Source organism: Schistocerca piceifrons, chromosome 3 (assembly GCF_021461385.2).
Source record: "Schistocerca piceifrons isolate TAMUIC-IGC-003096 chromosome 3, iqSchPice1.1, whole genome shotgun sequence".
Lineage (NCBI taxonomy): Eukaryota > Metazoa > Arthropoda > Insecta > Orthoptera > Acrididae > Schistocerca > Schistocerca piceifrons.
In genome coordinates this window covers 864,344,519-864,369,453 of record NC_060140.1, presented here as the reverse complement: position 1 = coordinate 864,369,453, position 24,935 = coordinate 864,344,519, and the positions used below count along the sequence as shown (strand labels likewise).

The following is a 24,935-nucleotide window of genomic DNA, read 5'->3' as shown; positions in this document are numbered from 1 at the left end:
GTAAAACAGGAAATTCATTTAAGAAATTTGTTAAACTTACAGAGAGACAGAAATGCTGGCTCTAAATACCAATAGAAACACTCAAAATCAAAAATAATAATCCTAGCTTTTCAGAAATATATGTTCCGTCTGCAGGGAACAAAGAGGGATTTGTTGGGGAAAGATTGGAATGGAAGGGCAGGTCCCAGAAGTGGGTGGCTATGAGAACCAGGATGCTTCACCTTTTTTCCATGGTTTCATGGCCATGATGGAATTCAGTGATTCTCCAACAGAAAGAGATTCCTACTGAATGGTCTGAACATGACCACAGTAGTGGTCGAAACCAGTCACCTTGATAAATAAATCGTGGTTAATACTGTTTTTAATAGTAAATAAATGGAATTTTTAATCTCGGAAGCAGTTTACACAGTCGTGGTACAAGTTCATGGACAGTATCTTTGTGATCTGGATTCACTGTAAAGAAAGTACTACTACTCCTCCACCAATAGCTTAATACATTTCCCACCTTAAATTCACCCAGATTTCTCCAAGTCTTCAGCGTTAGCCCCGTCCTGGAAGTTGACCTCCATCTTCCAAAGACCTGCAACAAACTTCAATGCACATCAAACCAATCCCCCCCGAGGGGCTCACATCTCTTTCTTGTGAGAACGTGCTTGATCACCATGACTAACCAACCATGTAGCACCAGTTCCCTTTTCTATTGCAAGCCTATTCTTTTGTTTTTCTCCCTCTGCCTTTCACAAATTGTGCTGGGAAGGTGACCCACTGTGGTGTACATTCCACTTTTTGTGCCTTTCTGTCTTTGCGTCCTTCCTTTCTGGCAGAGGTGCTACACCAAAAACCCAACACAATAGAAATAATTGCTGTTACACAGGTTGTCATGGACTCTGTCTACAGCAGACAAGTGCGCTCTTTGTGACTTTGTAGGCCTTAGCTGTTTGTGTGAGGATGCCTCTGGATTTTACCGTTTGTAATGTGTATCTCTCTCCTGATTGTGAAGTGTTTCAGACTGTATTGTCAGCTGTGATTTCTGAGCTCCTCCCGCCTTTCCTCTTTTTGGATGACTTCAATGCCAGCAACCATCTGCAACATGGGACTACAGCCGTTGGCCGTGGTACAGCTATTGAAACATTGCTCACAGAGCTTGGTCTGTCTCTTGAATGCTAGTGCCCACACACCCTTCAGTGTGGCATATGGATCTTATTTGGCCTTTAATCGTCCCATTTGCAACCCTAATCTTCTCCCTTCCAGCCATTGGTGAGTCCGTGACAACTTGTGTACCAGCAGCTATTTTCTGATTGTCCTGTCCCTCAATCAGCATCACTTACCTGCGTGTCCATGCAGATGAGCTCTCAACAGTGTTGACTGGGATGCTTTTGTCTCTGCCACCACCCTTAGCATCCCACCATGTGGAGATATCGATGGGGTTGGCCAGAGTATAGCCATTCGATCGGCTGCAGACTTAATCATCTCCTACACCTCGGCATACCTCCATCGGAAGACAATGTGGATAACGGTGGACTTAAGAAATCACCATGGCCATTAGAGATCACAGAGAGGCTCTCCTACATCATAAGCAACATCCATCGATGGAGAACCTCATTGCCTTAAATGGCTCTATGCATGGGTCCACTGCCTAATAAAACAACAGAAAGAAGGATGCTGGGAACAGAGTGTTACAACAACTGGACCACGTTCCCCTCCTTCATAGGTTTTGACAAAGGGTCAGTGCTTCTGTGGACAACAGTCCTCCCACATGTGTATCAGGTGTCTCTCTGAATGGTATTGTATACACTGACCCACATGCTATCATCAAACACATTGCTCAAGCCTCCGTGTCTGAGGAATATCAGCCTGCATTTTGTGTCCTCAAATGGTGGATGGAGCGAATTCACTTTCCTGTCACTACATGTAATATAGAGCCCTATAATGCCCTTTCAGTGAGTGGGAATTCCTTAGTGCCTTAGTCCTGTGCACTGACATGGCTCGAGGGCCAGATTACATCCACAGCCAAATGCACTAACACCAATCGGTGGATTGCCAACATCCATCCTTGCCATTTCTAACCATGTCTGGAGCAAGGGTGAATTCCTATCTCATGATCGTTCTGGTACTGAAACTGGATAAACACCTCCTTGTGATGGACAGTGATCACCCAATTAGTCTAACTATTGTTCTCTGCAAGTTGCTCGAACGTATGGTGAGCCAGCAGTTGTGTTGGTACCTTGAGTCTTGAGGTCTTTTTGCTCTGTCCCAAGGCAGTTTTCATAAAGGTCATTCTACTGCCAACAATTTGGCCTGCCTGTAGTCTGCCATTCAGTCAACTTTTTCCCTTATCAGTGTCTTCTTCAACTTGCAAAAGGCTTACAACGCCATATGGTAGAATCACTATCTTCATTACTCTGTCGGTGGGGTCTCAGAGGCCCACTCACGACTTTTGTTGGGAACTTCTTGTTACTCTGTATGTTCTGGATTCAAGTTAGTACTTCCTACAGAACCCTTCATGTACAAAAGAATGGGATCCTGCAGGGCTCTTCACTGAGTGTTCCCCTTTTTCTGGTGGCTATCAGTGGTCTAGCTGCAGCTGTGAGGCCTACGGTGTCATCCTTAGGTTTTTTGAATGTACTATTGCTCCTCCACTGTGGGTGTTGCTGACTGCAGGGTGCCATACGAAACGCACTGTGTGGGCTTTTATCCCTGGTTTCCAGTTTTCAGTCAGACTGGTCTTCAGTGCTTCCCCAACTTAAGCAAACATGCTGGCCACAGCTTAATACTCTTCACTGCCTTAGTAACACCAGCTGAGGTGCAGACTGCTCTACACTTTTGTGGCGTTACAAATCTCTGATCCTGTCCTATCTTGATTAGGGGAAGTCTGGTATATTGCTCATCATCACCTTCAGTATTGTGGATGCTGGACCCGATACACCATTGTAGGGTCTGACTTGCAACAGGTGCCTTTCAGGCTAGCCATGTGAACAGGCTATTTGCGGAGACTCATAATAGGCACCAACTGCTGCCCAATTACATGATGCACATTTGCTGCTCCCCTGTGCTTCTGAACTATTGCACGCTTTATCCTGGTAGTGGGATCAAACTCGCACAACATAGGCCCAGGACTGGAGTCACTATCACAGTTTGTATACACCATCTGCTCTGAACTCCATCTTCCCCCTTTCTCACATCTTGTCGGGGAGCAATCACATACGCCCTCATGGCGTGTAACCTGTCCTTCGGTCTGTCTTGACCTATCTTGTGGATTGAAAGGTTCTGTTGACCCCAGGGTTTTTGGCTTCCTGTTCCCGACCTTTATTGATCTATTTCTGGGTTCACAGTGGTGTACACTGACAGCTCTATAATTGACAAATAAACCCATTTTGCCAACACATATGCAAGATGCAGTGAACTATGCTCTCTGCAAAATGGATGCATTGTATTTACTGCAGAATTGGTGGCCATCACTCGAGCCCTGAGTCATTCATTCTCACACCAGTGAGACATTCTTAATTTGCATAACTCCCTGAGTGGTCTTCTGGCTATCAACCAGTGCTACTCTTGACATCCATTGGCCGTGACTACACAGGATCTCCTTTTTGACCTCCTTCAAGCTGAATATTCAGTCATCTTTGTGTGAACCCCAGGTCATGTTGGATCCCAGGGAATGAAGGTGCTGACCAGTTTTCCAAGTTGGCTAGCAGGTTGCTGACTTTGGAGATGGGTATACTGGAACCGGACTTTTGGTTGGCTCTATGCCATCAGTTGTTGAGGGCTTGCAACACGGAATAGTGTGCCTTGGTTTCTCCAAACAAATGCTAGCAATAAAGGGGACCGCAACCATATGGCAGTCTTCCCTTAATGCTTCTTGCAGATAATCTAGTGTTCTCTGTCATCTTAACATAGGTCACACTTGGCTGATCTATAGCCACATCGTATGACATGAGTTTCCACCCCACTGTCAGTGTGATACCTATCTGACAGTGGCCCACATCCTACTGGACTGCTCTAATTTGGCCACCTTATGGTGAAATCTTAAACCTGATGACAGGCTGCCTCTGGTGATAGCAGATGATGTCAAAGTGACTGATCTGGTGTTCAGTTTTACCCGTGAAGGTGGTTTCTACTACTCTTTCTGAGGTAAGGCACATTGGCCTCTTCGGTTGCTTGAGGGATTGGAGGGGTGCCTTATTGCATGCTCTGACACAAGGCCCCCAAGGTTGCTCTTGCTTCATGGTCTGACGTGGCTCCTGCCCCTCCCACCTTTTTAATTCTTTGTATTCTTTTAAATCTTTTGTTGGTTTTCTGTCTTGTTGTCATTGTTCTCTTTTCTGAGATTTAGTCAAGTTGTCTGCATTGCTGGTTTTCATGCGGTAATGGAGGGTGGTGAAATTCTGATCGGATGCAGTGTGTGTGTCTCCCATTGCATAAAATGCCCTGGGGCCTCCAGCTGCTTTCTGAGAGGAGCAATTCACTGAACATCACCCTCCTATCCCTCTTTCACTTCAACTTGCTTCTGTCCCATTGTTTTTTTAATATATTTTATTCTCAGATACAATCAGATTCATCAGGGTTTGTCTTCTGTGTCCTTCCTGTCCGAGGACTCTTCCTGACTTGACACATATAGGATAAAGGGACGTGACCTTGCAGTTTGGTCTCTCTAACCCTATAATTCCAATCCAATCGAACCAGCTAACCAACAGCCTACAGTATCTACAATTCAACTACTGTCACACTCTTCCTTGTCAAACACAACCTTCCCTACAGCCCAGACATCTATGGTAAAACATGTCTGCCCCTGTACCAAATACCTTAACACCTGCACCAGTAACCTCTCTTAATTTACTCACCCACAGTTAAATTACTGATCTTGTTCAAGAACAAATCTCGTGGTTAGTTCCCTCCTCCAAAGCTTCAACCAGTATAGCTGCCACTCTCCCATAACCCAGTATCATTCAGACCTTGAAAGCCTGAATAGATTATATGTAAGGGATGTAACTTTCTCAAATGAAGCCGTGAAATGAGACCATATCTGCCTTATTTCCTCTCCACATCACCCAAGTTTGCCTTCCATTGCTCTCCTTATCTCCACAATACCCTTGCCAAACCATGTGACATTCACGGACCCCCCCCCCCCCCCCCCCCGTCCCTACCCCAAGATTCTTACTCCTTCAACTGTCCTGCTATAAAATCTGCCCTGTGCACCCATCTACTACCACATACCTCATCCCCATCATGAATCAAGTAACATTAAATGCAGAGCAGCATATCAAATTATTTGTGTTGTTTACCATGAGGTATGTGTTCACTGCATAATTTTCCATCTAAGGACCTGCCAATCTGGCCAAATGTATGAATAGACTCAAAAGGATTGGTCACCTTGTGGATGGTCTACAGTATGATGCAGAAACTGCTATACCATACAAGCTATTTGGATTCATCTGCTGAGTCATAATTCCCCTGAACTCCAAAGATAAGACCCAACTCTTTGGTATATACTTTCATAGAACAGCTTCTTGGACATAACCTCTGGTTAGCATAAGCCCACATCCCTTTTCCTACATGGCAGTCATTGCAATTTTATTATTTACTGACTTATTTTAATGTGTTTCCCCCTCCCACTCCCACTCCCCCTCCCACTCCCCCTCCCACTCCCCCTCCCACTCCCCCTCCCACTCCCCCTCCCACTCCCCCTCCCACTCCCCCTCCCACTCCCCCTCCCACTCCCCCCTCCCACTCCCCCTCTCACTCCCCCCTCCCACTCCCCCTCCCACTCCCCCCTCCCCCTCCCACTCCCCCCTCCCACTCCCCCCTCCCCCTCCCACTCCCCCCTCCCACTCCCCCCTCCCACTCCCCCCTCCCACTCCCCCCCTCCCACTCCCCCCCTCCCACTCCCCCCTCCCACTCCCCCCTCCCACTCCCCCCTCCCACTCCCCCCTCCCACTCCCCCCTCCCACTCCCACTCCCCCCTCCCACTCCCACTCCCCCCTCCCACTCCCACTCCCCCCTCCCACTCCCACTCCCCCCTCCCACTCCCCGCTCCCTGTCACCCCAACCACTCTTTTCCACTCTCCCTTTCCTTCTATTCCATTATTCTTTCTACTTTTCATTTTCTCTTCCTCTTACAATTCATCCTTGCTTCTAACTCTGTGCCGACTGTCATCCTAAACTGAAGCCAGTACAGTGCTTGCTTATCTACTATCTTTCACTTTTTCTGGTTCCTTTTTCTCCATCTTTACCTCTTCATCCTCACAACAGATGGATTCCTCTCTATATGACTGTGCCCCATTTATATCTGCCCTGACCAAACCCTTTTGGTTCCTGAAGAAGTTGTGTAGTTCAAAAAGATAGGATTCTTATTTTCTATTTAAAGTGTTTCTATTTGGAGTTGCACCCTCTGAAGGCAAGTATTGGCCATTCATTCTACATCTTTATAATATTAACAAAAACTCTTGTTAGGTTATTGTTATTCTACCAGTTTAGTTTGCGGTCACATTTAGTTCTTAAGTTCTGTATCTCGTATGTAATTATTACTGATGATGATGATGATGATGGCATTGTTTTCGGTTTGGCAGGAACTGTTGGACATTGATGCTGTAAAGACCGCTCAAATTATAGTCTTGCATTTACCTCAGACAATTCCAAAGATATTAAGAAAACTTGACCTTGAACCAGAGGTCTTGTATCAGTTCCTCCATGGTTTGTTTGATTTCAGGTAACTCTCCAGCTTATATTTTTCTGGTAAAGCAATAGGTATTTTCTGTAAATTGCAGATTAGATATGTTCTATCATAGTAACTGATGCATTGTCATGAAAAGCCTGATCTGAAATAGTGGAACAGTTACTTGATCATTACAAATTGGATTACATTTATTTTCAGGGATTCACATGCAAACTTAAGTCATCTGAAGGACGACCTGACCCTTGAGCCACAATTAGTTGAGCAATACATTCAGTTAATGTGCCAGTATGATCCAGCAAAGGTTTATTCCTTTATTACTAGCTTCGATGGATATCGTCTTGATAATACATTGAAGGTAATCAATATTTTTAAAGCATTCAAATGACTCTGGATTTTGTGTGTCTTTGTGTATGTGCATTTGGAAGCAAATATGATGGTTTTTAGAGATAACAGGGCTTGCAAATTGCATAAATTGGTGATAATATGTGACAAACTGTATGCACAAACAAAACACACCTATCCCAAAATAAGATTCTTAGTATCAGTTTGGATTTCAAAAGGATCTCTCCACAGAATGTGACTTTTTCAATTCATAGATCAGATTATACAAAACTTTCAATATTGCCTGATGGTACTTGTGAAAAGCCTTTGGTTGTCCAGATCACAAATTTTCTCTTGCAGAAACTCAAGTATTATGGCATCAGAGATCTTGCTATAAACTATTTCTCATCCCTATCTCATTAAAACAAAGCAGTGATTCACATTAAGAAATCCAGGAAATGTACACACTTAAGCAACATACACAGAATGGGGAATAATCACAGGAATTGATATTGGTTCAACTCTTGTTAAAAACTTGAAAACATAAATAACATTTTTTTTTTCAAAATTAATAACTGGTTCTGTGCAAATATACGATCATTGAATTTAGATAAAGTGCAATACATGCTATTTAGTACTGCCTAAGGCCTGACCCCACCATTAGCAATAATGTATGTATGAGGAATTTTCAGGTGTGTGTTGGTAAGAACCTGAACTAGCAATCAGATTTATTCATCTTATTAAATGTCAATTCTCTACAACTTTTGCATTATGAATAACAGCCTTCAGAGATAAAATTTCTAAAAGTTGACTTTTCATTCATTAATGTCTTACCTGATCGTATTTAGGGGCAACTCTTCTTTTAGGAAGAAAGTGTTTGTTGTGTAGAAAAATGTAATTGCTTTTTAACACTTTGAGGTGTGGGCTGTTAGAGCATCATTCAACTGATTGAGACTGTGTGTCTTCACAGTTTTTCTGAACTTTGTGTAGTAGGCTCTGGTGCATAGAACTTAGATCAGTTTATTGCATTCACAAGAGAGTCTTTTTTTTATGAAATTCTGCAAAGAAACATAAAGTTACATCAGTGACAATATTTTTTTATATTGGAATGAAAATGTGTTATTTCACAATTTTTTTCATTTTTTGTTTCCTAATCAGGGAGATCCCGGAAAAACTCTGGAAATTTTTCGTCTGGGGGAAAACTGGGAAAAACCCGGGAATTTTTTAGAATCTGGGAAATTTTTAATGTTTTAATTTTCTGTTAATTTTTTTAAATTTTGACTGGTAATAACCAGTACTCTAACAAAGGATATTACTGTATCCTGCTACTGCAGAATAATACTTCAACAATAAAACATAAACGAGAGAAAAAAAACAAAAATAACTTAAATTGCAAAGGAAATGCACCATACACAACAATGACACACAGTGCTCATGAAAGTGTTTGCCAACAGCAAAATATGTCAAAGGCTTTAGGAAGACTATGCAATGCTTCATAACAACAAATTGCTTCCAATGATGAGCGTGAAGTCACAACTGTTTACATTAGATTCATTTTAGCAGTTACGAGCGGGGTCGTTTGCATGCACAGTTGAGTCGCGTGTGAGTAGTAGATGCTACCGGGAAATCGGGGTGCCAAATTCATATTCTTGAGGCGAAAAAAAACTTGTTTCGCAAAGAGCCTAGCATCCAGCACACGTTGATCTATCGATTATTCATATGGTTTTGAAACGCATCCCTGTTGGTTTTTGAACATTTCTGAACACAATTAAAGTTGATTTCTGAATGAATCATTGATTTTTGAATGTTGCATAGTGTACGTGATGTCTCTGTCAGGAGAATCCTCGTCACATCTAAAAATAAACTTCTGCAGACAGAAGGGGACGGGGCTATACAAGCTGAGCAGATGGCAATCGCTGTCTGATTATGTGATTGATGTCCACCCCCGGTAGGTGAGTGGTCAGCATGACAGAATGTCAATCCTAAGACCCCGGGTTCGATTCCCGGCTGGGTCGGAGATTTTCTCTGCTCAGGAACTGGGGATTGTGTTGTCCTAATCATCATCATTTCTTCCCCATCAATGTGCAATTCGCTGAAGTGGCGTCAAATCGGAAGACTTGCACCTGGCAAACAGTCTACCCGATGGGAGGCCCTAGTCACATGACATTTCCATTTATAGGGTTGATTGGGTTTGCGAATGATCAGCGTTGTTATAATTACTAGTGAAATCCATAGATTAAGACTACCAGAATGGAAATAAACAACTAACAGGAATAACAGGTGAGAAAGATTACGTATTATCTTCTCGGTGTACCCAAGAAAATGAAATTTTGAAAGAAAGTTTTGGCCAGATCACTACACTAGTAAGGACCAGTTGTACAGTTCCCGGCTAGCAGCCGCTTAAGTTCTGTTCTGGAAGTAACGCGGAAAACATGTTGTACGAACACGTAATAACGCCTGACGGGAGAATAATCGCGGGATAACTAAACCTGTGATTTCGGCAGGGTTAGTGAAGTTAACCAGCAAACAAATTTTGACAATGGCAGGAATAGCTACAGAATTGGTGATGATTGTTTGTTAGAACGAGGAAGGAGAAGAAACGGGGACATCACACAAATTATGGAACAATAAAACAATTTCAAATTTATATAAAAATTTTGTGATACTAGCCTACTTTTCTATCTTGTGCTTGAGAAACTGGTGTGTATGAATGAAATGTGAAATTAATTCCTAACATAAAGCTGTTTGCTTGTAGTAGGCCTAATAGGGTTTTGATATTGTTACTTTGTGAATTATATTCTGTCGTGTTATAAAAATGACCATTTGTCTCGTTTATTCGGTGTGAGTTACAAAATTGCTGCAATATTAGAAAGGCCTATTTTGTTTTATCTAACAAACAGTGACAAAATAGATGTAATGAGATCGAGAAATCACACCAGTCTTGGGTATTATTTGTATTAACAGCTTTTTCAGTATTAGATAACAACATTTTGATTTTTCATGTAGCAAAATGTTTGACAAACTTTGATGAGGTAATAGATTCTTTCGCAGAAATGAAAGCACGCCATGTAAATCTGTAGCAAGATTAGAGAGAAACAAATGCTAGGAGCTAAGGATTGAAGAAATGTATACTTTCTTGCTTGTCTCTTGTCTTTATTGGTTTTATGTATCCTATATTTAATTTTATGTCACACAAAACATCAAGTTATTAGCTAGTAGGCAGTAAAGAGTGCACATTTTCTGAAGAGTTCTTGTTCTCCCGATTAGAAATAATCCCATCCGCTATTAAATGCGAGATTTTCTTTTTTTAAAAAAAAAAAAGTGGCAGGCTGTCAAACCAGCCGACTGGGAGCAGGAGAAGCACCACATGACATTTCAATTGACACTGTCCTGAGTATAGTTTGATGGCATCCATTACAAAATATACATGTTTGAATTCCACAGAGCGAAATAGTGACGTGCGATAGAAGAATGTTGTATGAAGAGCCGTGACACTGCACTTTGCCACACTTAAGACCAAATAACATGTCTTACATTTCCTCGGAAACATATTTTTTATGTTTCAGACTTTTCAGAAAGATGTGCGCTACAAGATGAACATATTTTTGAAAATTCGTTTTTTTTTTTTTTTTTTTTTTTTTTTTTTTTTTTTTTTTTTTTTTTTTTTAGTACTGACCCAGTTAGCAAATATTGTAAATCCGGGGCTGATGCGCAGAACAGTCTGAGTTATAGTGGGTAGTCTCCACGTGACCCGTGTTTACATTTAGTGATTTTGCTGTTTCCCCTTCATTTACTCTCACGTCAAATGAAAACAAAATGGATATCTGTGGCCGGGAGCTATTAAGTGAATTAAAATAATTCACATAATTACGGAAGGCTAAGATATGTTTTTAGTTTCAGATTTTATTTTATTTCCATCTTCCTGACAGTCAAGCATTAATCGCCTCACAGAACAATAAAGTTATTTTTGTCTGTCTGCTAAAGAAATTTGACTTTTATTAGCCTTTTCCGCGGAGGCAGTCAATTTATTTGAAACGAAATGTTTCATTCCACAGTACTGGCTAGTTTCAACGGTTCGCTGCATTTCAAGTGCACGTTTTCATCTTCTAGCACATATGGCATTATGCCATAATAAAGAACCAAACATGATATAGTAGATTACTGGTGCTCCAAGAAAATTTACGTCCCGAAAATCACACTGAAAAGCTTAATATCAGGTCGAGGTCTACTTCATTGGAAATCTGGGCATACAAATCTGCACTTCAAGTATACACTTTAAATGTGCATATTTTAGTATGGTTCACGAAATTCTGATGCTCTTTGAGTATCCTCTGATGTCTTGTTTCTTGTATGACATAATGTATGATCTTTCAGTGTTTTACACGTACGTACATACGGGCTACGTCATGGTAGCTACGCATGTGCGATGTCGCCTGTTGTCTGCGCTTTGTGGCAACTGCTGAAACAAACCTATTTCTAGCAGGTCGCGGAAAAATATTGTGAATGGTGGTTTGAAAAGCGTTACTTTCAAAGTAAATATCCTTTTACGTAAGTTGAACTACGTGAGAGAATGCACCATGAATTTCTTAAATCACAGAGCATTTGACTGTCATTTAAAAATCAACTCTTTGATGATGATCCATTTAGAAGAATTTCGAACCCTGAAGATCAGACATTTTTGTCATTATGAAAAATTTTACTGCCACATTTGTGTGATATATCTTAAAGTGTAACACGCGCAAAAAAGATCAACATTATATGTGAAAGCTTAGCTTCTCTTGCAGCTTAAACCTTAGAGACCAATATTATATGTGAAAGCTTTGTTTTTCTTGTAGCAACACTATGTATATTAATTTAAACTATTAACTTTCCCTATTTGGATGTTCGTGCTACTTAACAGTGATGTTGCTGTTGGCTGACATCATCACGTGTCCCATGCTCTGAATATACGCTGTCATCAGCTGGCGAGGTCTCATGACATGAGCTATGACTGGCTTACAAAAGCGCATCGCAATCTCAATTTCAATGATTCGGAAAGTAACTTGTAGTGTTTGGTTTCGTAATACGAAAATACGCAGCGTACATATTGCTGCACATCAAAGATATTTCCAAAACATGTCTTTTTCCTTGAGTTTCATTTTCTAAAGTGCCGGGAAATTCAATGCTCGTGTATACAACCATAACCATTCAAAGGACTGATAAGTTTTACAGTTCTGAGGGAAAATATATTGTCACTTAACACGGAAAAAGCGTGTTTTCACCTGGGAGAAAGTGTATTTTTAACCAGGAAGTCCGGGAATTTATTTTCCTTGTCTACGTATACACCCTGTAGATGGACATAGGAATACAAGGTGATACTAAAAATAAAACTATTTGAAAATATTGTTCTTTATTGATAACTTCTTAGTTAAATTTGCTGTAGAATGAAAAATTTTGAAGCATTTTGTAAAATGAAGTCCTACATCACACTCTTCATGACAGTTTTTGCCACCTTCCCACATCTTGCCTTGCTTCGTTCTACACAAATCTTGCATCTCCTATGAGGCATTTACAAGTTTCTGTGGCTAGAGACAGTGGTTTTGTGTGTTGAGTAGCAACCTATCCTTTTCATAATACGGTCATTATTTGGAGTGAAAGTTGATTCAACAAGGTGTCCCTTATTCACCAAAGTCTCTACCAATTCAGTAAAGACTACAACGAGATTTTTGTTAGCAGATGTCAACTTTAATATAAATCATACAAATTCAAAATCGTCATCATGAAAATATGAAAAAAGCTTTGTTTGACTGCTTCATTTGCTTCGTCTCAGACTGATAGTAGCCCATTAATTTGTTATTGTGGTCCCCACACGCCTTTTTTATAGAGCCAGGTTAGTCTATGGAGATCTGATCTGATCTGATGGTAGGTCTAAAGGGTTGGCAGCTTTACACCTCAAGCATATGTAGCGCACAATACAACTTACTACAAGAAACACAGTTGCACTAATAATAGAAATGCTTATAGTAATATCAGTCCAATTATGTTGTTCTCAAAAATTTTGCATATGCCCGAACATGTGTTCTGTAGCAATATGTCCTTCTGCAATTAGCTCATCAACAAAGTATGACAATTCTGGATTCAAAGTGTTGGTAAGTTCCTACACTTGTCTGTGGCACTGTGTGGCATCAGGCTCACCTCTGAACAGTTGTACCTTGCATGAATTGTATCCATTTGTACCATCCTAGTTGGATTAACAGTAACTTTTCCTGAATATCTCTTTTAGTCTGCAAATCTCATTTCTAACTTTCCATACCTCGAAAGTTAGTCCTAGCATTCAGTGATAAATAGTCGGCAATACATGCGGTTGTTTGGAAAACAACATTCCGGAGTTCAGTGGTTGGTTCACGATTGCAATTCCCACATCTTCAATAACATGTAGTCACATCATGAGTACAATTATTCTTTGGATTGTCCTCACTGTTACATTGCTTACTGGAAAGGAATGCTCATCAATACCCCTTCCTTCTTCAAAAGGTGTGTCCATATAACAAAAATAACAAATGACTGACATTAATAGCTTATAAACTGCTAGCACACAATACAGATATAATACTACAAAACAAACAAGAAGAAAGTGCAAAAGTATACTGTAAACTAGTCCTCGATGTACATTTACATAGGTACTCTGCAAGCTATCATACTAGTCATTTTCTTTCTTGTTCCACTCGCAAATATAGCAAGGGAGAAATGACTGTATATATGCCTTTGTATGAGCCCTAATTTCTCGTATCTTATCTTCTCGGTCCTTAAGTGTGATGTATGTTGGAGGCAGTAGAATTGTTTGGCAGTCAGCTTTAAAAGGCAGTTCTCTAAATTTTCTCAATAGTGTTTCTCAAGAAGAATGTCGCCTTCGCTCCAGAGATCCCCATTTGAGTACTCAAAGCATCTCCATAATACTTACGTGTTGTTCAAACCTACCGGTAACAAATATAGCAGTCGGTCTCTGAATTGCTTCAATGTCTTCCTTCAATCTGACCTGGTGCAGATCACAAACTCATTAATCAAGAATAGCTCACACCAGCATCCTATATGCCGTCTCCTTTACAGGTGAACCACCCTTTTTTCTAAAATTCTCCCAATAAACCGAAGTCGACCATTCACCTTCCCTACCACAGTTCTTGCATGCTCTTTTCATTTCATATAGCTTTCCAGTGTTACACCCAGACATTTAAACTACTTGACTGTGTCAAGCAAGACACTAGTAATACTGTATCTGAACATTACAGGTTTTTCCTTCCTTCTCATCTACATAATTTACCTTTTTCCACATTTAGAGCTAGCTGCCATTCATCACACATCACATCATTCAAATCTAGCACCCCTCCTCTGAATTGCTTCGAAGTCTTCCTTTAATCCAACCTGGTGTGGTTCCCAAACACTCTAGCAGTACCCAAGAACAGATTGCTCTAGCATCCTATAAGTGGTCTCCTTTACAGATGAACCATACTTCCCCAAAACTCTCTCAATAAACCACAGTCGACCATTCACCTCCCCAACCACTTTCATCACATGCTCGTTCCATAACGTATTGCTTTGCAACATTACGCACAGATATTTAAACGACGTGACTGTATCAGGCAGGACAATACTAATACTGTATCTGAACATAATGATTTTATTTTTCCTACTCATCTGCATTAACACTCTAAGCGCCAAGCCCGTAAAATTTACGGGCCTGGGATCGCGCGAAAATCACCAAGCCCGTAAAATTTACGGGCCGCTACATTTAATTTCATTCAAAACACTGCAACGTTATTTCTACGGGTTTGGCCAGCGCTATACGTTTTTCAGATGTTTATTAACAAAATGCGTCCATAGATGTCACGGCAGCGCTGTAATTCATGTTAAAACTTATCTTTGCGTTCTCAGTCTGTATATCATTCAGTTGTTTGTCATCATGTTTCGGCGCGGTTTATCAGACGCAGAAATTGCGGATTTGATCAATCATAGCGACACTCTGGATAATGTAGAGAGTGATTCAGACGATTCTGAATGCAATGGTGTGTTTGAAGGTACGTATTTCCGAATTTTCCACGTAATTGTGCAGTACGCACATATCTGTTGAACATGTGTAAACGATGTATGTAGTTACACATAATGTGATATTCTTTTTAGAAGACGAGATTGATGACAGTTTGTCTTCAGATGAAGACGAGAATGATGTTGAAGGTGTTGCTTCAAATCCAGCAGCTGTGCCGTATCCGAAAGACAGTGAGTGGACTGCAGTTGACACCTACCGACCTCTGCCTGTCAACACGACACCCAGGCAGATACTAGTGGATATTGATGAGTCGAGTTCTGTACTGGATTGCAGTAAAGTGTTCCTTACTGACAGTGACGTAAATGAACTCAAGAGACAGACAAATTTGTATGCATCACAGACAATACAGAAGAAAAGAAGAGGAAATAATCTGAAGCCCCATTCAGTTTTGAGTTCGTGGAAGCCAGTGACTATAAGTGAGATGAGGCGTTTCTTGGGTATTATTTTCCACATGTGTGTTTCGAAAAAGCCCAAAATTGCGGACCATTGGAGCACTAATCCTGTTCTTAGTTGTAACTTTTGTCCCCATGTCATGAGCCGTTTGCGTTTCACTCAGATACTGTCATGCTTGCATCTTGTTGACAATTCAAATCAGAAAAAACCAGGCGAAGATGGATTTCATCCACTTTACAAAGTTTTGCCATATTATAATAATTTGAAGGAGCGATGTATCCAGGCATATCGTCCCTCAGAAAAAGTGACAATTGATGAAGGAATTTGCCCATTTCGAGGTCGTGTGAGTTTCCGTGTTTACATGCAAAATAAGCCTCATAAGTATGGACTGAAAGTATATGCTGTTGCTGAAGCCAGTAGTGGCTATGTTGTAAATTTTGAAGTTTATGCTGGTAAGCATATTGTTGACAATTCTTCGTCTGCGGTTATTTTGCGATTGTTGTCTGACAGCAGCTTGCTGAACAAAGGCCACACTGTGTATTTAGATCGATTTTATTCCAGTCCAGAGCTATTTCAGCAACTGGCAGAGAAAGGCACTGGAGCTGTTGGTACTGTGAACAAATCCAGGAAAGGATTGCCTAAAGATTTAGTATCTGCTACGCTGAAAAAGGGCGAAATGTCTTTTCGGCGTAAAGATAATGTATTGGCAATGAAGTGGAAAGATAAGAGAGATGTGTATACATTGTCTACAAGGCATCAAGCAACATTTGGTACGCATACTAAGAGAAATGGGTCTGTAGTATTGAAACCACTTCAGGTACTTGATTACAACCTCAATAAAATTGGAGTGGATATTGGAGACCAACGCCTGCAGTACAATCCGTTCCAGCACAGAACTGTGAAATGGTGGCGAAAATTATATTTCCATTTGCTGCTTATGGGAGTATCAAATGCATTTTGGCTGTACAATGCAGTGCACAGGAAGAAAATTACAATAACAGACTTTATAACAGTGCTTGCAGTTCAGCTTGTTGAAGACGACACACTTGAATTCATTCCAAGAAATGAAGGAACTGTAGGTCGGCTAACAAAGAGACATTTTTTGCAGCACATACCTGCAACTACTAAGAAGTATGCTGCTCGTGTGTGTCACGTGTGCAGTTCCAGGAGCAAGAAACAGAGTGGCAAGGCTTCTCGCAAAGAGACACGATACGAATGTGAACAGTGTGGCGTTGCACTCTGCCTGGAACCTTGCTTTAAAATTTTCCACACTAAAAAACAATATGATTCTGTGTGAAATTTATATGTAATACTGTATACTATCAGAAACATGTAATGTAGTGCCACAATTTTGGTTAAAAATAAATCACAATTGTATTCCCTTATTCGTATGACTTTTTCTAAATTCTTAAAACATCTAAGTGATTTCTATAACTGTACCTTAAAGCTGTGCATTGTAAAGTAGTTTCTTTCACTCAGAATTAAAGTAGAAATGTGCAGCTTCAAGATGGTACCAAATTTGCCACAATCCAAACAGTAGATTTGATGCAGTAATTTTTTTAATATTGGTAAAATTGCCCGGTTTCTAGGGACGGGTGCATAAAATAGGCCTGGTACAGAGAGTGTTAAATTACATTTTTCTACTTTTAGAGACAGCTGTGATTCATTGCACCATCTGGAAATTTTGTCTACATTGTCTTGCATCTTCCTACAGTCATTCAACTTTGACACCTTACCGTACACCAAAGCTTCATCAGCAAACAGCCACAGATTGTTGCCCACCCTGTCTGATAACTCATTTATGTATATAGATAACAGCAGCAGTCCTATCGCACTTCCCTGGGGCACCCATGACGATACCCTTGTCTCTGATGAACACTCGCTGTCGAGGACGACATACTAGGTTGTATTACGTAAGACGTCTGTGAGCCATTCGCATATCTGTGAACTTATTCCATCTGCTCGTACCTTCTTTAACATCCTGCACTGGCGCACCATGTCAAATGCTTCCCAAAAATATAGAAATATGGAATCTTTCTGTTGCCCTTTTCTCAGATGATATACTGTGAACTATGGATGAAGGGCAAGTTGAGTTTCACATGAGTGATGCTTTTTAAAACCATGCTGATTTGTGGACATAAGCTGCTTAGTCTCAAGGAAGTTCAGTATATGCGAACTGAGGATATGTTCAAGGATTCTGCAGAAAACTGAAGTTAGGGTTCTTGGTCTGTAATTTTGGGGGTCCATTCTTTTACCCTTACTATATACTGGAGCTGCTTGCGCTTTTTTCCAGCCACTTGGACTTTGTGCTGGGTGAGAGATTCATGATAAATGCAGCCTAGGTAAGGGGCCACTGCTGTAAAGTGCTCTTTGTAAAACCAAATTGGGATTCCATCCAGACCTGGCGATTTATTTTGCTTTCAAATCTTTCAGTTGTTTCTCTACACCAGGGATGCTTATTACTATGTTGTCCATATGAACGTCTGTCCAATAGTCAAATGATATGTTTGCAAGATTCTCATGTGTGAACAATTTCTTGAACGTGAAATTTAAAACTTCAGCTTTGGTTTTGATATCTTCAATTACCACACCAGACTGGTCAACGAGGAACTGAATGGAAGCCTTAGATCCACTTAGCAATTTTACGTAGTAACAGAATTTTCTCAGGTTCTCCGCCAGATCTCTTGCTCAGGTATGATGGTGGTAGTTGTTGTATGCTTCACTCATAGATCTTTTGACAAATGCATGAATCTTCTCAGAATCTTCTGAATTTTGTTGTTAAACCACAGTGGATCTTTTCATCCCTTATCCACTTACTAAGTACATAACTCTCCAGACCAGGATTTATAGACTGGTTAAGCTTTGTCCATAATTCCTCTATATCCATCTTACTGGAACTAATTATTGTCAATTCACCAAGTGAGGTGCTAACAACTGCTAATCTGCTCTATCTTGCAGAAACACACTCCTAGCCTTCTTGACTGATTTGTTGACTTTTGTAATCATAGTTGCTATAATGACATCATCATTGCTAATACCCGTTTCTGTACTGACATAGTTGCTAAGATCCAGCCTGTTTGCAGCTACATGGTCTAAGATATTTCCAATGTGTGTGGGCTGCTGAACTAGCTGCTCAAGACAGTACTTAGAAAACGTGTTCAAAAGTATTTCAAACGACTGTCTGTCTGTACACTCCAGACTGAATCCATAGTCATCCCAATCTATACTTGATAGGTTAAAGTTGCCTCCAACTATAGTTGGAGTCACTAACACGGCGATAGAGTTTGGGCTGGTTCTGTACATCTACGTCCACATACTCCAACAGCCAGTGAGCATTCAGTAGTGTTCCGAGTGATCTGCTGTGAATGCCGTAGCTAATGTTAGCCTTAAACGTGATTGTAGTGAGTTGTTTAGTAAATTTATATTTCATTTGTTGCAATTTGTTATCCTTCATGGTGGTACTAAGAGAGAAATTCCACATAAGCAGGATATCCCTTCAAGTGGAAAGCATGCGCATGCACTTAGCATAACTGTTGCTAACTGTTGCTTGGAATTGTCAATAATGCCATCCATGTCCGTGCCTCGACATGGGCGAACCGTCATCATTTGTGGATCAGAATATAGTACTGCATGATCTGAGTATTTACACGATACAGACCATAGGCTTTCTTTGAATGACTCTACAACTATCACAGTGGAATTGGTTGGCCAGTAAAAACAACCAACAATTAACTTAGTTTCACCTACACCTGTTATACATGATCAGATAACTTCACTATCACATTCAACTTCAACCTCAATAGAGACCATATTTTTGTCAACTGCAATGAATAGTCCCCTTCTTGTGGTCTCTAATCTGTCTTCCTGATGTATGTTCCCTGACTCGCTAAATAGTTCAGAGCTTTCCAACTCTGGTTTCAGCCAGCTCTCAGGCCCAGAATAATTTCAGCGCAAGAACTTTCCTGGATGGCAGTAAATTCAGGATCTTTATTATGAATACATTGGCAATTCACTGATAATATTTTGATGATCACTGTGTCTTTATTCTGAACGCCATCTGACTTCCTTTGCTGCATATCAACTGGCGAGTGTTCATCAGAACACCTCAAACTACCATCTATCATAAGTTCATATGGTACCCTGTGTCTAGCACAAATATCTGGTAGCACATTCTTCTTAACTTTCCTTGTTTTTTTGCTTTTCTGTGGTACTGTTACTGGAATTTGTGATAAAGCCTCTATCACGGTATTGAATGACTTTACCCTACTAATACGAGGTGTGGCTATAAAATAATAGTTCTGTTGCTGTGAAACATTTTATTTCAAAAACACACAAATTTAGTTATTGCCACCCTCAATATACACCCTTCCTCTATCCATACAACACTCTGTGTGAATTTTACATTTGATGGAAACAGTGCTGGAAGTCTTCCTCTATGAGCTCCCTGACAGCACATGCCACTTTTTCTTTCATAGTTTCAACAGACTAAAATTTTGTTCCTTTTCAAGCAGATTTGACTTTGGAAAATAGATAAGTCAAATGGTTCGAGGTCAAGTGAAGAAGTTGGGTAGTCTAACACTGGGATGCTGTACTTTGCTAGAAACCTTGGCACAGACAGATAACTTCTTTATAGACCAAGATAAGTTTAACCAGATAAATGCTCAGCCTGTTGAGAATGGTCTTTCCGATCATGGTGCACAGCTAGTTACAATGTGACATAGCTCCATTCAGCAGTACTAAACAGTCCTCCAAAGTAGTACATTCAGTCAACGATTTAACAATTGCAAATTTCAGGGAAAGCCTACAGCAGTTAGACTGGGATGAGGTGTACCGTGAACCTGATGCCAATTTAAAATATAATTTATTTCATGACACTTTTGTAAATGCGTTTGAAAACTGCTTCCCCAAGAAAATAGTTAAATATACTTGTAAGAAACCATGTAACAAACCATGGCTTACTAAAGGTATAAAAATATCTTGTAACCGGAAAAGGGACATGTATCTGACAGCAAAAAAGAGTAGTGACCCAGAAACTATCAAACATTATAAAAACTACTGTGCTATATTAAGAACAGCTATTAAAAATCCAGAAGTATGTGTATCATGTCTGAAATCAGCAACTCTGATAATAAAATTAAAACAATTTGGAATATTATTAAAAGAGAAACAGGTCAACCAAGAGCACAACCATCAAATTGAATGAAAACTTTACGCACAAAAAGTCAGAAGTTGAAAATATTTTTAATAATCATTTCCTAAATGTTGTGGATCTTGTAGGATCCAGATGTTCATTAGAAGATACTAGGCAGTTAATGGAAGAGGCCATACCTATGCGATTTGATACAATTGAAATCTCACCCACTTCTACCTCTGAAATTAGGAAAATAATAAACTTGCTTAAAAGCAAAAACTCACATGGAATTGATGGCATTTCCAGCAAAATACTAAAAGCTTGTTCTCAACAGATAGTAAGATTCTCAGCCACCTGTGTAATAGCTCTCTGGAACAGGGCATTTTCCCTGATAGACTGAAATATGCTATTGTTATACCTTCGCATAAAAAAGGGATAGATCTGATGTCAACAATTACCGTCCAATCTCCCTTCTAACAGCTTTATCCAAAAATTTTGAGAAAGTAATGTATTCAAGAGTAATTTCACATATCTGTAAAAATGAAGTACTAACAAAATGTCAGTCTGGTTTCCAGAAAGGTTTTTCAACAGAAAATGCCATATATGCTTTCACCAATCAAATTTTGAATGATCTGAATAACCGAACACCACCCATTGGGATTTTTTGTGATCTCTCAAAGGCTTTTGATTGGTAAATCATGAAATTCTGCTAGACAAGCTCAAGTATTGTGGCATGAGTGGGACAGGGCACAAATGGTTTAATTCATACCTAACTGGAAGAGTGCAGAAAGTTGAAATAAGCAGTTCTCATAATATTCAAAGATCAGCACATTCCTCAAACTGGGGAACTATCAAGAATGGGGTTCCACAAGGGTCAGTCTTGGGTCCTTTGTTGTTCTTAATATATATTAATGACTTGCCATTCTATATTCATGAAGAGGCAAAGTTAGTTTGCTTTGCTTATGATACAAGTATAGTAATCACACCTAACAAACAAGAATTAACTGATGAAATTGTCAATAATGTCTTTCAGAAAATTACTAAGTGGTTCCTTGTAAACGAACTCTCACTGAATTTTGATAAGACACAGTACATACAGTTCCGTACAGTAAATGGTATGATGCCATTAATAAATATAGACCTTAATCAGAAGCATATAGCTAAGGTAGAATATTCAAAATTTTTAGGTGTGTCCATTGACTAGAGATTAAATTGGAAGAAACACATTGATGATCTGCTACTTATGCAATAAGGGTCATTGCAAAGTTTGGTGATAAACATCTTAGTAAATTAGCTTACTACGCGTATTTTCACTCATTGCTTGCATATAGCATCATATTTTGGGGTAATTCATCACTGAGGAATAAAGTATTTATTGCACAAAAGCGTGTAATCAGAATAATAGCTGAAGTCCACCCAAGATCATCCTGCAGACAATTATTTAAGGATCTAGGGATATTCACAGTAGCTTCTCAGTATATATACTCTTATGAAATTTGTTATTAACAACCAAACCCAATTCAAAAGTAGTAGCAGTGTGAATAACTACAGACTAGGAGAAAGGATGATCTTCACTATTCAAGATTAAATCTAACTTTGGCACAAAAAGGGGTGAATTATACTGCCACTAAAGTCTTTGGTCACTTACCAAATAGTATCATAAGTCTGACAGATAACCAACAAGTATTTAAGAAGAAATTAAAAGAATTTCTGAATGACAACTCCTTCTATTCCATAGAGGAAATTTTAGATGTAAATTAAGAAAAAAAGGGGAAAAAAACAAAAAACAAACAAAAAAATTATTAAAAAATTAAAAAATAAAAAGTTGTTATATTAACTTAATTATGTTGTTGTTGTTGTTGTTGTCTTCAGTCCTGAGGCTGGTTTGATGCAGCTCTCCATGCTACTCTATCCTGTGCAAGCTTCTTCATCTCCCAGTACGTACTGCAGCCTACATCCTTCTGAATCTGTTTAGTGTATTCATCTCTTGGTCTCCCTCTACGATTTTTACCCTCCATGCTGCCCTCGAATGGTAAATTTGTAATCCCTTGATGCCTCAAAACATCTCCTACCAACCGATCCCTTCTTCTTGTCAAGTTGTGCCATAACTCCTCTTCTCCCCAATCCTATTCAATACTTCCTCATTAGTTACGTGATCTACCCATCTAATCTTCAGCATTCTTCTGTAGCACCACATTTCAAAGGCTTCTATTCTCTTCTTGTGCAAACTATTTATCGTCCATGTTTCACTTCCATACATGGCTACACTCCATACAAATACTTTCAGAAACAACTTCCTGACATTTAAATCTATATTCGATGTTAACAAATTTCTCTTCCTTAGAAACACTTTCCTTGCCATTGCCAGTCTACATTTTATATCCTCTCTACTTCGACCATCATCAGTTATTTTGCTCCCCAAATAGCAAAACTCCTTTACTACTTTGTGTCTCATTTCCTAATCTAATTCCCTCAGCATCGCCCGACTTAATTCGACTACATTCTGTTATCCTCGTTTTGCTTTTGTTGATGTTCATCTTATATCCTCCTTTCAAGACACTGTCCATTCCATTCAGCTGCTCTTCCAAGTCCTTTGCTGTCTCTGACAGAATTACATTGTCATCAGCGAACCTCAAAGTTTTTATTTCTTCTCCATGGATTTTAATACCTACTCTGAATTTTTCTTTTGTTTCCTTCACTGCTTGCTCAATATACAGATTGATTAACATCGAGGAGAGGCTACAAACCTGTCTCAGTCCCTTCCCAACCACTGTTTCCCTTTCATGTCCCTCAACTCTTATAACTGCCATCTGGTTTCTGTACAAATTGTAAATAGCCTTTCACTCCCTGTATTTTACCCCTGCTACCTTCAGAATTTGAAAGAGATTATTCCAGTCAACATTGTCAAAAGCTTTCTCCAAGTCTACAAATGCTAGAAACGTAGGTTTGCCTTTTCTTAATCTAGCTTCTAAGATAAGTTGTAGGGTCAGTATTGCCTCACGTGTTCCCATATTTCTACAGAATCCAAACTGATCTTCACTGAGGTCGGCTTCTATCAGTTTTTCCATTCTTCTGTACAGAATTTGCGTTAGTATTTTGCAGCCGTGACTTATTAAACTGATAGTTCGGTAATTTTCACATCTGTCAACGCCTGCTTTCTTTGGGATTGGAATTATTATATTATTCTTGAAGTCTGAGGGTATTTCGCCTGTCTCATGCATTTTGCTCACCAGATGGTAGAGTTTTGTCAGGACTGGCTCTCCCAAGGCCGTCAGTAGTTCCAATGGAATATTGTCTACTCCGGGGGCCTTGTTTCGACTTACGTCTTTCAGTGCTCTATCAAATTCTTCACGCAGTATCATATCTCCCATTTCATCTTCATCTACATCCTCTTCCATTTCCACAATATTGTCCTCAAGAACATCGCCCTTGTATAGACCCTCTATATACTCCTTCCACCTTTCTGCTTTCCCTTCTTTGCTTAGAACTGGGTTTCCATCTGAGCCCTTGATATTCATGCCAGTGGTTCTATTTTCTCCAAAGGTCTCTTTAATTTTCCTGTAGGCAGTATCTATCTTACTCCTATTAAGATAAACCTCTACATCCTTACATTTGTCCTCTAGCCATCCCTGCTTACCCATTTTGCACTTCCTGTCGATATCATTTTTGAGACGTTTGTATTCCTGTTTGTCTGCTTCATTTACTGCATTTTTATATTTTCTCTTTTCATCAATTAAATTCAGTATTTCTTCTGTCACCCAAGGATTTCTACTAGACCTCGTCTTTTTATCTACTTGATCCTCTGCTGCCTTCACCACTTCTTCCCTCAAAGCTATCCATTCTTCTTCTACTGTATTTCTTTCCCCCATTCTTGTCAGTTGTTCCTTTATGCTCTTCCTTAAACTCTCTACAACCTCTGGTTCATTCTGTTTATCCAGGTCCCATCTCCTCAAATTCCCACCTTTTTGCAGTTTCTTCAGTTTTAATCTACAGTTCATAACCAATAGATTGTGCTCAGAGTCCACATCTGGCCCTGGAAATGTCTTACAATTTAAAACCTGGTTCCTAAATCTCTGTCTTACCATTATATAATCTATCTGAAACCCGTCAGTATCTCCAGGCTGCTTCCATGTATACAACCTCCTTTTGTGATTCTTGAACCAAGTGTTAGCTATGATTAAGTTGTGCTCTGTGCAAAATTCTACCAGGCGGCTTCCTCTTTCATTTCTTCCCCCCAATCCATTTTCACCTACTACGTTTCCTTCTCTTCCTTTTCCTACTATCGAATTCCAGTCACCCATGACTATTAAATTTTCGTCTCCCTTCACTATCTGAAT

General features: G+C 39.8%; 1 protein-coding gene across 1 annotated transcript in view; it reads left to right on the top strand.

Annotated features, from left to right (window-relative positions):
- Window positions 1–24,935, top strand: part of LOC124789310 (vacuolar protein sorting-associated protein 8 homolog) — a 219,150-nt gene that overhangs the window by 156,552 nt on the left and 37,663 nt on the right. The window contains exons 17-18 of the mRNA XM_047256624.1: window positions 6,567–6,706; window positions 6,872–7,028. Coding sequence (XP_047112580.1) covers window positions 6,567–6,706; window positions 6,872–7,028 — 297 coding nt within the window. The remainder of the gene's footprint in view (window positions 1–6,566; window positions 6,707–6,871; window positions 7,029–24,935) is intronic.